The sequence below is a fragment of the Brassica rapa genome, chromosome A09 (genome assembly GCF_000309985.2).
Source record: "Brassica rapa cultivar Chiifu-401-42 chromosome A09, CAAS_Brap_v3.01, whole genome shotgun sequence".
Lineage (NCBI taxonomy): Eukaryota > Viridiplantae > Streptophyta > Magnoliopsida > Brassicales > Brassicaceae > Brassica > Brassica rapa.
In genome coordinates this window covers 16670403-16686347 of record NC_024803.2, presented here as the reverse complement: position 1 = coordinate 16686347, position 15945 = coordinate 16670403, and the positions used below count along the sequence as shown (strand labels likewise).

General features: G+C 24.9%; 1 protein-coding gene across 1 annotated transcript; it reads left to right on the top strand.

The window, feature by feature from the left end:
• Positions 1-9046: 9046 nt before the first annotated feature.
• Positions 9047-13317, top strand: LOC103849389 (auxin response factor 22-like). Its single transcript, XM_033278347.1, has 7 exons — positions 9047-9100; positions 9314-9552; positions 9628-9741; positions 9814-9886; positions 9979-10087; positions 10303-10574; positions 10843-13317. Exons 1-7 carry the CDS (start codon positions 9047-9049, stop codon positions 11026-11028), a joined length of 1047 nt encoding a protein of 348 aa, XP_033134238.1. The 3' UTR covers positions 11029-13317.
• Positions 13318-15945: the final 2628 nt, after the last annotated feature.

The following is a 15945-nucleotide window of genomic DNA, read 5'->3' as shown; positions in this document are numbered from 1 at the left end:
AAATTTGAATAATTCGGATATTTAATCAATTCCGGTTCGGATTAGTACTACTTATTCGGATTGGGATCGGTTTAATTCTTTGAATTCGAGTTTTTTGCCCAACCCTAAATAGCGACATAAAAATCAAATAGCATCATATTTTTTTTAAAAAGTACACCCGCATGGGCGTGCGGGTCAAAATCTAATTCTTATTGTAGTTACATCTATGATTTTAGATACAAGTTGGATTAGTTGCTAATATGTTCATTTGTTAATATATTTATTGCTAAAATTTATTTTTAGTTTTTTCAATATCTATTAAAATATGCAGTAAAAATGTGATTGTATTTTATAAATTATATTATATAAGTAAAATAAAATTTATTTATTTTTTCGTAATTGTAAAATATTGTAGTAAACTAAATATATGAAAAATATAATAAAACATTTCAATAATAACAATAATAAATTATTTTTTTGTCATTAAACCTATATATGTTTATGTTACTTAATTATTTTATGTAATCATCTAAGAAAATATATAGATATATATCAAAAAGTTCAATTACTTTGAAAATATATATTTGTATTATTTAAAATTATGTTTTAAAAGAAAAATATTTCTTTTTCTAATATCAAGATCATTTGTGTAAACTTTTTTTTTATGAAATTACATTATATACAAATATATTTTTTCATCTAAGAAGGTGTAGATAAAAAAAATATTTTATTACTTCAAAAGTATATTTTTAGTTACTTTAAGATACCTTTTAAATGGAATATTACTATATTGTGAACTTTCCTTTTTTTTTATAAAATCATATTATATATACATATATTTTTCGTTTTTAAATTATTTTTAAAACTTTATAAATGTTTTCTTTTTATTTATATTGTTATTTGAAAATTTTTAAAAAGTAAAAACTAATATTTAAATGTACTTTTTTATTTCATTAGGGGTATCGTAGTAATCAACCACCGTGAGAGTTAACGTGAGCGCGACACCTAAGAAAGTGACTTCTCAAATAATATTATAGAGATCTCACGAAGTAAATAAAAGAAAAGTAAATAACACATATACGCTTTATTTAATTATTTATTGTGAATGATGATAGAATTAAAATTTTCGTAACATAAATTTTTATTCTTTTACAAATTACTAGGTGGTTTCCTGTTATTCGCATCACTAAAATTTTAAAAGTAAATTATATAAACATAAAAATCAGATTTATAAATCTAACTATATTTTAAATATTTAAATATACATAAATTTTAATCTTAATCACAATTATCTTACATGATGATGAAAATCTTGTGGAGGTTAATCTATTCTCTATTAATCTATTTAATCTATCTATACTATTATTTTAGAAGTGAATTAGTTTATTTGTATTGTTCTGCATGATTTTAGGCTTAGTCATTAAACAATTTTTCATTTTAATTTGACTATTAAAGTTTTAATATCTAATAAATAAATTATACAATTCATTATTTAACTGATTACAAACTAATATTATAAAAATATCTCAAAAATAAATGGAAAACATTTTTGAAAAAAGAAGAAGATAATTCCATGTATTTATTTTGTGTTTATCTATATCTTTATTTCTTATTTATTTATTTTCATAATTAGTATTATATATACACATATCATAATTAGATTTATCATTATATTAAAATATTATCAATAGTTTTATACAAAATAACAAAAATTTATTTATATTTGTTTGTAAACATAATATGTCATGGCATATTTTTAAAAATTATTAAATTTATTTTAGTATTAAAATACTAAAATGAAGTATATAAACAATAACAATAAATATGATTTATATTTTTCTGTTAATGTGATTTTCGTGATATTTTCATTTTTATTCTTATCATTCAGTTGCAAAAATAACTTGTATTTGTTATTTAAGTTGAAAATTTAATATTTCTTTGTTTTTATTTTTACTAATTATTTATTGTTATCATCCAGTTGTAAGAATAACTTTCAAAAAGAAAATATTATTTTTACAACAAGTACCTTATATTTATGAAAATTTAAAATTTACTTTATTTACTTTTAATTTTTCAAGATTTTTTAAAAAATTATTACTTTGTTTAAATTAAAATTTCCTTAAATATACGTTACATATTAATGTTTTGTTTGTCAACATAGTTAGTCTGATTGAGTGTTTATTTAATTATTATAGGAAGTATTTCACAATATAATTATACATATATCAATATTCTTATTTACTTTGACTAATATAATATGTAAAGCTGAGTTTTGTTAACATTCTTGTGTTTTTGATTTATTTTGAGATTTTCTAGGTTATGCTAATTCCTAGAATTTGGTTTAATACCATCACTTTATATTAACAATTATATATTTGTTTATTTAATTATATCATTGTTTATAAACTAATATAATAAAATTTTGTTCAAGATAACAACATATTTACAAGATATTAATGTTGTTATCCCAAAATAATATTTTTAAATCAATAAAAATTAAGAAATTAAAAAATTGAAAGATTCATAAAATAGTATAAATTTAATGTTTAATTTAATTTTTTTGATCTTTAAACTAATAATATAATTATTAATAAATCTTATTAAATAACTATGTCCGCATGTGCGGGTAAAACTCCTAGTTGTTAATAAATCATTTCTCTAGGATTTGAATCCAGTAATAAGACTTCCTTTAGATTTAGGTTGCGGCTAATTTGGTTCTTCTGTTCTGTTGAATAATTCCAAACATGTGGAATCTTAACATAGTAATAAATGTACATGTTAAGAGATAAATACAAAAAAGAAATCTAGAATAAGAAAATGAAGTTTTCTATTTAGATTAGATTTGTGTCTCCATATCCCACATGTGTGTGCTCCTTTTCTTATTTTTTCGTTCTCATTCGTTTCTTGCATATCTGTATTCCTGAGCGGTTTCTGTGAGAGCTTCGTGTTTGTATACTTCTGCAACGTGAGTTCGAGGTTAAACGACTTCACAGTTTAGGTCAAACATCAAAAACGAGCTTAAACACTTACAAGAGGAAATAATTAATTGTCCAAAAGTTTGTGTGTTTATGTTTCTCGTTCATCTATTTGTTCTAAAGCTGTGATTCGACAAGGTCACACCTATCAGAGCTACACAGAGCTCCTGATTGAGCATGTGGTATTGGGAGAGTTGATTGCTTAGTCATAGAGCCGGATACTATACGGTCGCACGCATCTTTTGCGTTTAATGAGTATTATCAAACCAATGGGATCAATCGCATTGCTTGTTACTTTGGTGGAACAGCTACACTCACCAAGATAAACCCTAGTAAGTTTCTTGCACCATCTAGGTTACTAAAATGAATAATCGGCCAATAATATCTCTCTTTATATCTATAAATGTTATGCCCTATTTTATATATGGATTTACCCATGTATACTTATTTTCCAAAAGTAAGATAAATGACAAAAGAAATATGTGACTGAATTTGAGTAACCTCTCTAATAACATCTTTTTGATATAACATTTTCTTTTCTGCAATTATTTTATGTATGGGGAGTACAAGATACTAGATGAGATCTTTTATATGTTGCTTGCAGCTACAGAACATGCTTCTATGAATATGATGTATGCAAGTAGGAACCATCCCCTGTATATTAATCCTGAAGCATTACAACATGTTTTCGTAGCCACGTGTCATTACTAGGATGATTCTTAGAATCCTTAGAAAAATAAGTTCTTCATAAACATATATTATATTATTTTATTAAAGTAACTATCAAATTGATTAGTAGTGTAAAAAGAATATTCTAAATTTTTTTATGAAATAAAAGCTACGGAATTACCTAATATGATTAACATATATATGACAATTAATGATTATTAATAATACATATCTGAAGACATTTTTTGTATCATCTCTCTTTTTTATTTAATTTTATACTATTAAAAGAAATTAAACAATCACATCAAGCATATAATAAAAAATAGATTTTTTCTTATATGTATATTTTGAATTTTTTATAACGACTACGTATTACTAAAAATGACAAAAGTCTCACATTGAAAGTTTTGTGATCAATGGTTTACTTTTTTTTTCAATCAAGATACAGATTATTATAAATCGTATGAATATTAAGTCTCATTAATAAATATTCATATTATATATATAGATATTAATATCATTAAAATTAATCTATATACAATATAAAAATATGTAAATTTCAAATTTTCATGGAAAATTATTTAGATCGTAATATTTTAATTTTGAAATTTGTATTGATAAATCTCACATTAAAAGTTTTGTAATTAGCGGTTTAAATTTTTGTTACAGTAAACATACAAATATTAATAAAATCATATGAGTAGGAAGTGTTAATAATAAAAATTTACATTAAAATATACTATATTTATGTCAATATCACTAAATTTTAATTAATACCATATAACGTAAATAAAATGATTAATGTATATACTTTTATGTATACAAATTATTTTTTAAATTGATGGTTTCAAATATGTTATTTGATCCTGACAGTCCATAAATACACTTCTTTAAATCGATGTGATTTTTAATATTAGAAGCACTATATATATATTATTTTATTCAGATTAAATATTTTAATCTTGATTTTTATTCCTAAAAAGCTTTAAATGAAATATCATGACAAGATTCTAATAATCTCCTTTTGTGTTTGTTCAAAGAATGAAAGATTTGATCATTCGTCTAATATTTGTTTATCCCTAATACTCTATCTAGCTATTATAAATGTAAGAATGATAGATTTTAACTATTTATTATAAGTTTTCTGGTTTATCATTTAATAAATCAAATAGTTCTTAGTTTATACATAGTTTACACATACTATAATGGTAAAATATTATATATATATATATATTTTTATCGGTATACTCTTAAGTAACTAAATCTAATTCATAGGTTAATAAAATAAATAATTTGTTTTGTTGTTCTAGAATTAGATGATTTTTAAACTAAACTAGTGAATATGTACTAGACATACATTTATATTCCGAGTCTGCACTTATATTATATAACAACTCGATATATTAGAATCACTAACTTGTGAATAGAGTTTATATGTATATGGAGTAGAACTAATTTTTACAGATGTCTATTCTTTTAAATTGACACTTATGTAATTCACCGAATTCATAGAAAAAAAAAGAAACAAAACTCATATCAGTGAAACATAAGCGACAACGAAAACACATTTTTATAGAGATAGAAAATGAAATCACTTATGGAGAATCAATAGTAAACAAATCCAGAGCCGAAAAGAGGCATTTACTTATTACAGAGATGGTGCACCTAATCCCCTTTTGTCATTTTACAATTGATGTTGCCTATACGATTATTTTGATTTGTGTCAGCCGTAAAACTTAATATCCTTTTATGCATATGGAGTCCTGAAATAATTAAAATAAACTTTAATATGTTAACTCTTCAACAACTCTTCAACAACAATGATAAATTTCAGAGACTAACATTTGTATTCATCATTTTATAATCGATAAAAATGGTAGTGTTACAAAATGTTAAAATCATTTAATAAACAAACATTAGTATAAAAATGATGGTTATCATCTAGTAATTTCATATTTTTGTTCATAATGCCTTTTAAGTATCATTAGATTTTAACCCGTGCTTTGCAAGCACATAATATTTTATGATGACAAATTCTACTAATAAGTTAATAAATATTTTTTTTTAATTTATAACAATTTTTCGTATTTAAAACAATTTTGCATTAAAATCAGTGTTTTTAAATTTGATCCAAACCCGCGGTCAAATCGGTTAATCCGGTGATAATTTTGTTTAGGTTTTTAAAAATATGAATATTGAAAAAAATCATTAAAACTAGAGACTAACTGATTGAACCGATGGATGACCGATATGTAATCAAATTTGATTTAAATTGATATAGTTTCATAATTTGTCACCTTTTAATCTAAGTTCTAAGGTTCATTGCTTTGCAGTTTTATGAAATTTTGACGTTTCTACAAAATTTTGATAGAGAAAATGATATATATCAAATAATTAAGAACTATAAATATGTCTTGAACATATTACTCCTTTTTATATAGCTTAATTAATTTTATTATAATTTTTTGTGTAATTTATCTTGTTAATATTTTGTTTTATATTATAATAGGTTTAAATTTGTTGTTAACAATTAGTGTTAAGCATTTTCTTTAAATAACATATATATATATATATATTTTGAACATTTTTCATTATTATTTTTGTTATTATATTTATTGTACAATGTATAACTTTATGATATGGATATTATTGAATTATTATGTTGCTTAAATGATATAACCATTATTTAGGAAATATAATAAATAAAATAATCCGTTAATTTAATTGACTTATTATTTAATTTTTTGTAGTTATTAAACCTGTAAAATAAGTTCTATTTATTTTTGCTGTTTATAAATTATTTGAATTTTTTCTATTATTTAATTTATCAAAATAATTTGAAATTAAATTGTTAGAATTATAAAAAAAGATGAGATCTAATATTTTATATTGTTTGGATAAAAGATTAATAATAGTGTTGTTTGTAAACATAGATAGTAGTATAAAGAAAAATAAGAATATTGTTTGGAAACATAGATAGTAGTATAATGAAAGGAATATTAGTGATTCAATGTAAGTTTAACTATAAAGTTGAAAAGTGTATTGAATTTAAAAACTTACAAAATAAAGGTTAGGTCCAATATAATATTTCTGTTTTTTGGTCAACTTCTGTCCATCACATGTATGTGTGGATCATGTAGAAACACATGACTTTTGGTTAATTGTTGACCAAAGATGTAAGGCTTTAACTGGTAACCATTAAAAGAATAAGAGGAATAACAAGGAAAAGAATGAAATGAAAAAATAAGAGAAAAATCTATTTCTTTTCTAATTTTATAAGGAATAATTGTACTCTTTTATTCTTTAAAAGTTAAAGAATATTAAGAAATCATAAGTAATAAATATTTCTTGTAAATGGTGTAAATTATAAGGAATGGTAAGAAATCAACTATTCTCACTCAATTCCTTTGGTCATCATTTAGAGATGAGTTCCATTTTGGGATTGACGTGATGATGGTAGAATTGACGTGTTCAACATTAGATGAGTTTCATTTTGGGATTTTTTTCACATAAATGGAAAGGCTGTAAAAATGCATTAATGTTTAAGTACAGAATCCATAGGCGACCTTTGAATTTTCTTTTACTAAAGACCATTTTCTTCAACGACAAATCAACTAATTATGACTTATGAGGTAGAGTATGATGTGCTTCTTTATAGAATTATTATTATTATATATATATATATATATATATATATATATGTGTGTGTGTGTGTATTTTAGAAACATAATTAAACTGATATTCAAGAAGTTTGACATTTAAAAAAAAATATCTTTGACCTGGTTGTATTTTTGGTAATCTTTAGTCAAAAATCATATGAACAATATTAATGTAGGACAATGACTTCTCAACTATAAATACCTGATGTATATCAAATTGATGACTAAACAAAGACAAATACAGATCATTGTAAAGAACAGAAATCAAACTTGTTTACCAAAGATCAAAACGTGCTCACCAATTCACTAATCAAAGGTATTATGTTAATTATCTAGTTGTATGGCTCGATTTTGTGAATAATCATGATTTATATTGGAATACAATTTGTAAAATTTTATTTAAAATTCTCCATCTATCATGATGTAATCGTACTTAAAAAAACACAAACATGTTTATCAATACCTTAAAAAACACAAACTTTATATACTCTTTTGAATTTGAATTATTTAAAAAATACACAAACTTCATTTTTAGAGTTTGAAAAATATAAAGTATTTATAAATTTCAAAAAATTTCAAAAAATTTCAAAAAATTTCAAAATAATTTAAACAGCTTATGTGAACCCGCAAAGATCCGAACCAAACACGAATCAAAATTTATAAATACTTAAATGAGATTGAAATCTTTAATCTCAAAAACCCAAAACCTAAATAGACCCGAACTGAATAATAATGGCTACCGACCGCCCACCCCTAATTTTGAAATAGAATTCATGCTAACAACTATTCTGGATTTGGTGATATTTTTGTGTAAGGTGTAATTCAAGACCATTATCTGGTAAAAGCTGATGGAGAATAACAAAATTAGAAATGCACAACCTAAATTTCAAGGTATAAGTTAAAAAAGGAACTCAAATTTAACTTTTGATTTATTAGGAATATTTACTCATAAAAATATTTTTTTATTCATTTAGGAACTGATGGAACCAATAGATATATGTATAATCAGTTATGGAAGTTATGTGCTGGATCTTTGTTTGATCTTCCAATAATTGGAGAAGAAGTTTATTATTTTCCTCAAGGGCACATAGAGCAGGCACATGTTTTTCTATGAATAATTTCACATTAATTCTCATATTTTGTTATTCAATAAACTTTTCTACAATCTTATGACATTATCAGCTTGTAGCATCAGAAAATGACAACCTGTGCCAATTTAAACCAATTTTTGATATTTCTTCAAAAATTCGTTGTAATGTTATTAGCATCAAGCTTAAGGTATGTATCTTTGGTATTTGATGTTTCTCTTTAGGAAATACACATGAGATTAATTGGCTTACAATTGTACATATTATGGTTTTGACATGTTTTATGCATGAATTTAGGTGGATACCAATACAGATGAAGTTTATGCAAAAGTTTCGTTGTCGCCGTGTTCACCTGTAAGTGGAAAATTTTAAATTTTATTTACGAACTAGTAGTACCTCTTTTTATAATATCTGTAAATAAATTTATGAATTTAATTATTAGGATTTTGAAGTCTCTATTCCTAATGGCAACAACGAACAAAACATTAACTATTTTACCAAGGTGTTAACTGCTTCGGATACCAGCACACATGGTGGTTTTTCTTTATTTAAAAAAGATGCCATTGAATGTCTTCCTCTATTGGTATTTTCATTTAATAAATACACCAAATAAATCCATAATTGACTTATATTGTAAATTTTTATATGATCCTTTGTATTAAACATTTTTTAGGATATGTCACAGCAAGCACCGAGTCAGTGGATAGTTGCTAAAGATCTCCATGATCATGTTTGGAAATTTAAACACACTTTTAGAGGTAGCTAAGTTTTCTATATCAAAATCGTTTGGTAGTAACTAGTAATCTTTATACAAAACTAATAATCTTTATTTATGTATAAATTATCAACTAGGTACACCACAAAGACATCTTTCCACATCTGGTTGGAAACAGTTTGCAAGGAAAAAAAGTTTGGCCGTTGGAGACTCTGTTGTATTCCTTAGGTATATACATTTTGTCATTTTACATCTCTTTTGTTTCTTATTTTTTTTTGTATTTTAAATATTTTTTGTTCTAGAGGGGAGAATGGGGAATCACGAATCAGAATCAGAAAAGCAGCGCCTCAACAAAGCAATATATCATCATCAGTAATTTCAGAAGAGAGTATGCATCATGGTTTAGTTGCTACTGCATCGAATGCTATTAACACCAAATGTATGTTCGACGTGTTTTATAGGCCAAAGTAAGGAAAATACTTTATTACTCTACTTAAACATCATGAGCATATTTTAATTTATTCTTGATATGATGATATTAGGTCGAGCAAATTCATTGTCAACTGCAAAAAAGTTATAGATGCAGTGAACATGAAGTTCAATACAGGTTCAAGGTTTACTATGAAGTTTGAAGGACATGATTTTAATGAAATAATGTAAATATTTGACTCTCATATAATTTTTTATTCCAAATATGATTACTTACAAATTTTGTTTATACTGCAAAGATATTCTGGGACAATAGTAAAAGTGGAAGATTTCTCCATTTATTGGAAGGATTCAGATTGGCGAAATCTACAAGTAAAACTTATTCATAACTAATTTTTGTTATATTATTTTAGACTATGATTTCAAAATAATAATAAGTAAAATCCACTAACTTATTTTTATAGGTTCAGTGGGATGAAGCTGCAACAATTTCAAGACCTAATAAGGTCTCTCCATGGGAAATCGAGCCTTTAATTCGAAAAAACAAACGCCAATGCGAAATTAACGAAATTGGTAAGAAAATACTTTTAAATAATTTATGCTTCTTTTTGTATCCATTATCATCATATTTCTATATATAAGTTCAAATATGATAATTCATATGTTGACTCAAAGCCGATAAATTGGAGACTCAAGTATAAAATCTTCGACAAGTCTTCCTCAACTTATTTATCAGAATGAAACTAATGATTCAAAAATTTCATCTGGTTGGCTAGTGAGCTATGCAGGTCTTGCTATGTCCAAACCAGATTACAATGACCAAATGGCCCAGTCAACAAAAGAAAATTCAATCACCAATGCATCTAGTAGCTTCAGATTGTTTGGAGTTGATCTAACGGCTTCTACCAAAGGAAGAGATGTTTTGGAACCACTTGAATCATACCAAAAGAGTAAAATTTCTGAAATCTTTGATGAAGAAAAGCTTGATCAAATTCAAGCAGTGACATCACTAACAGAAACCCAAACGAAGAAAATAAGGTTTACTACAAGTAGTACCAAGGTATGACTAAGAGCATCTTCTACTTATTCTTTACTTTTTAGTCAATTCTAAAATTATTTATTATTAATAACTAGAACATGATAAGACATAGGCTTTCGTCAAATTATTCATGTTCTTTTTAAGAAAAGACTAGATTTTATATATGGTTGCACACACAGTTTTATTCTAATACAGTAGATTTGATATTGATAAGAAACTTGAATAACTTTTTAACCAGATTGAGATGACTATATTTAGTTCACAAACACTTGATATGTTTATTGACCAGGTTCACATGGAAGGTGTTGTTAGAACTGTTGATTTAACTGATTTTGATGGATACAATCACATGATCGTTGAACTAGAAAAACTCTTTAATATCGAAGGGAAGTTGCATATGCACAGTCAATGGAAACTAACCTTTAAAGTTCATGAAGGAGATATGATGCTTGTTGGAGACGATTCATGGCTGTAAGTTTCCTCTTTCTTCTTCTCTCAATTTATTCTTCTTCTCTCAATTTTTGGGAAAATAAGAAAGTTAATGTGTTTTTGATTCTGTGTAGGAAATTTTGCAACACCGTAAACGAAATATTCATATGTTCAAAATAAGATGCCATAAAATGAAATTTGAGAACCAATTCTCTAAAGGTGACTCAGCATTTACAAAAATAATTTCACTGTCCGATGTCGACGACAGTCAAAAAGGGGTTTTGTTACTTTTAATGTTTTTTTATATAATACTAGGGTTTGATCTCTGTTCACCCAGAAATTTTACTTTTATTAAGTTTTCAGTTAACATTTGTTTTAAACTTGAAGAGTTTGGTTTTATATTATGTGTGATATTTATTATTGTGATTGCTCTTCTTTACTTTTATCAACTGTTTTCATTGAACTTATTTGTTATAAGGAGATTAAGACTCAGTTTCGTTGTGTTCACTAAATTGCCTTATACAATTACTGAGATAGTTTGAATGGGACTATGTTCTGTTTTTATTTTGGGGATCGAACTTTTAATCATTTTCTTATTTTAAATCTTCTAGTTTCATGTCTGCTCTTATTTTTTTTTTGGTAAGTTGTTTTATATTGCATTCTTTCGAATTGTGCAACTATATATTTTTATTTCCATATCAGTATTGGAATTATGGTTGAGTTTTTTTTTAAAATTATGTATGTTACCTTACAATTTATTTCTATACAATAACTGTAGATCTCTTATTTCTGTCATGTAAACAAACTTTTAGTTTGTTTGTAGTACTAACATATGGTTATTAACATTTACCAACTAAGCTAATAGAGATTTTAGTCAAAAATAGTTGAAATATTACATATTATTTTCAAGGCTGGAAGCACATGCTACCCCAGCTTCTAGCCAGGGCCGACACTGCTTACATCGTGATGAAACTCTTGTGTAGGTTTATTCTCTATTAATCTATGTAATTGTTAATAAATCATTTCTCTAAGATTCAAATCCAAAATATTGAAACGTAAAAAAAATTAATGACTTCTTAACTACTGGAGTAAAAAGACTTCAGTAGATATAGGTTGCGGATACTGAAACTAGAAATGTTCAACGTAATTTGGTTCTCCCATGTGATTGAGGCCATCTGATTGAGAGACTGGTTAGATAAAAACTGTTATCTTTGGTACAGTCAATGAACTTGATCGATTTTTTTCTTGATCTGAGCAGGAACAAGATCGATGATATTTCTAAATACATGGACATTCAAGTGGAAGAGTTGTGTAAGAGAGTTGACGAGCTCACCAGGCTTCACTATGCCTCATCAAAATCAATGCCATAAGCTCTGTTCTTTTTTTTTTTTTTGATTTATGCTTTCTTGAGTTTAAAGTTTTTTGATTTGTTAGCATCATCTTCTGAATGGATTTAGGTATTGGCTTTTGTAATAACTTGGCTATGTTGTTTTTTTTTCTTAATCAAACCGACTCTGGTTTTAGTCCTTTACATAGAGAATCATGAAGATATAAAACATAATTGTGAATATTGTTATTGAGATATGTATATATTTAGTTAAGAAATCTAGGTTTAACGTTTACATTCTTATCTTCCTATATAAGTTGTACATGTATAAGCTTTATCATTATGAGAGTCAATATACAATTCTTCCAATCTTATACTCTCATCATTCTCTACACTTTAGATTGAAAAAAATTGTGAATCACTTTGTCGAAATATATTTAGTCTTAAATGTGTGTTGTGTATTGTATGCCTTTCCTATGTGAAATTATTATGTTTATAATTAAACATATACTATTTGCAGAGAATTATTTGCTTGTGAATTGTGAACGCCTCTCCTCAACTTTCAGTATTCGTTATACAATAAATAAATGAATGGAAAGTAATATTCGTGATATTAAAAATAAAAAAAAATCTTATGCTATCAATTTCTTGAAAATTTTATTACTCTTGAAGGCACCTTCGATTCCTTAATGAGATCTAGATTATTCTTTGCTCTTTTGATTAGGTTATCTTGTGACTAAATAAAACCTAACCTCACTTGTCTCAACCTCCAAAGTCCCCATCACTTGATCATCCCCCTGTATATTAAAAGAGAAGTCACTTTAGTGAGGTCTGGTGACGTGTCGCTCATAGGTGAACTTTCAAAAAAATTGTTATAATTTGATTGGTCGATTGTTTTTAATTTTTATTTATTTAAATTAGATCTAAAAATTTAAGGTAAGTCTAAAAACATTTAACATCACTTGCCATATAATCTAAAGAATATTACAAACAACAATTTATGGCAACTAATTCTAGAAATTATAGAAAGATTAATAATGATTTATTTATTACTTTTAATATTTATAAACTATAAAATATAATGAACGAATTTTTATATAAGGTAATTATTATAGTTTTATACTCTACTTGATGAATTGTATTCGAATATAATTATATAATAACTATTTTAAATATTACAAAATCCAAACATGTTTATTAATATGATTTTTAACTAATTTATCATTGTTTACATAATAAATTTATCAGAATTTTAAAATTATTTATATAATGTTATAAATTATTTATAAAAATATAAATCATACTATATATTGATTGAGAAGTCACATAAGTGATTTTTTTATTACGTGTTGATTATAAATAAACTCTTCAAATTGTTATAATTTGATTGACCGATGATTTTTAATTTTATTTATTATAATTATATCTAAAAAGAAAGAATAATTCAATTACCACTTTCCAAATAATCTACATAATATTATAAATAATTATTTATGGTAACTAATTGTTGAAACTATAAAAAAGTAATAATGCGATCAATTTTTTAATATATTTATAAATTACATAAAATAAAAAACAAAAATGTTTACTTGAATTGATATAATAATTTTATACTCGTATAGAAAGAATTATATTTGTATATAAAGTATCACAATAATTATTAATGTCTAATAATTCAATGCATGCTTTATAAATCATTTATAAAATTATAAATATATTTATAAAATTATTTATATTGGCTTATCAGATGTTTTAAATTAATATAAGAGGTTCTAAGTCATTAATAAAATTGGCTAGAATTTATATAATGATGTTATATTCGTATAGAAAGAATTATATTTGTATATAAAGTATCATAATAACTATTAATGTCTAATAATTCAATGCATGCTTTATAAATCATTTATAAGATTATAAATATATTTATAAAATTATTTATATTGGCTTATCAGATGTTTTAAATTATAATAAGAGGTTCTAAGTAATTTATAGAAGCTTATATATTAATTTATAAAATTTATTTTGAAAATTTATCCTCCTATTTCAATATTTTGATTTTTTTCATTTTTAATGGTAAAATTTTTCAACTATGTTTACTTAGTGTAGAAACCCCTAAACTAAAGATTTACTGGTAGTAATGGTAATTATGACCTGTTAGAGTATAATTCATTAAATAAAGTTAGTTTATAGGTTTTTTTGTGAAATACTTAGTTTGTAGGTTTTTATCCAAAATAAACTTAGTTGAGGGGTTTTAACGTTAAAATTCCTTATTCTTTCCTTATTATCTATTATTTAAATACTTATAGTAGGATTTGTTTTATCAAAAACCAGTTGCAATCAACTGAAGAGATATCTTCTTTCCTAATATCATGCATTTAATATTTAAATATATATATATATATATATATATATATATATATATCAAGATTTGAGTTACCAAAATTATGTATATATTATAACTTGAATATCGTTAAAAATTTATTAAAAGATATTTTATCTCATAAGTGAATTAAAATTTATTAGAGGATATTCTATCTCATATCTTCTCTTGAAAACTAGGTTATTTAGAAATTTAAACTAATTTGCTATATAAATATCACGCCACTTCTATTAGTTTCACGCATCTATCTTTTAAGTTTTCATATGTTTTTGATCGTTCTAATTTAAATTCTACATTTGTGATCTTGCGCAGATGTATGATAATCAACAAATTATATAATTGAGAGCCAAAAATAATCTCAAAGCTTCTTAAAAACTTTGAAACTCATTGACGTTGTCCTATCAATTATATAATTTGTTATCTTTTGGGGATTATTTACATCTTTAAATACTTTTGTTAGAATTACTTTTTTTTTCTGACTCAAGACTTAGAGAAAGAAACCGTAAATCATCTCCGTTGTTACAATGAAACCAATGATAATAAATCTCAGGTATTTAAATCTCTCTTTTATATTTCATGGCTGATTTTTTTATTGGGGTTATGTGTGAAATATTTGTTTTTTTCAATTATATTTTTCTGATGTTTTAAGATTAGTGTCAAATGTGATCGTTTGAAGCATAATGCATTCTCAGAACACACCTCCATGATAAACAATTCTATGTAAATTGTGTCAATTATGTTAGTGATTTTGCATCTTAGTATTGTGCTGGTGTTCCAAGAGAGAAAGCGTATCATCTCAAACCGAGATTGTTGGAAAAGGTAATTGGTTTATAGATGTAATTGCATAATTGACATCTAAATGATACTTTTTATTAGATAATACCAAGCAGTCCTTTTAAACCCTTTGAACTCTAACTTTTTGAAATAACAGAATAATGATGTTTTACCTATAAGCAGTTCAAAGAGTTATGTATCTAAAAGATACGCTTTATCAGATATAAATGATACGTTTTATTAGATAGTACCAAGCAGTCCTTTTAAACTCAAACAATGCCATGTTTTGAGTTGTACACATTGTATTGACCTTTTTTTTCCTTGCGGTGTGTATTCAGATAACAGTAGTGAAGTGCAGATATGAAGTAATATCAACCAAAATTAAGAAAAGTCTTTTAAAAGCATAGATAATCACATTAGCATCTCTTGAACATGTCAAACAACCAGCAGTTTTGCCAGACCCGAATTTTTTAAACAGGTTT

Excerpts from the sequence above, each read along its gene's own strand:
- LOC103849389 (XM_033278347.1), top strand. The coding sequence starts at position 9,047 with ATGTCACAGCAAGCACCGAGTCAGTGGATAGTTGCTAAAGATCTCCAT. Across the intron at positions 10,088-10,302 it reads ATGCGAAATTAACGAAATTG|GTCTTGCTATGTCCAAACCA; the intron begins GTAAGAAAATAC and ends TGAGCTATGCAG. Across the intron at positions 10,575-10,842 it reads TTACTACAAGTAGTACCAAG|GTTCACATGGAAGGTGTTGT; the intron begins GTATGACTAAGA and ends TTTATTGACCAG.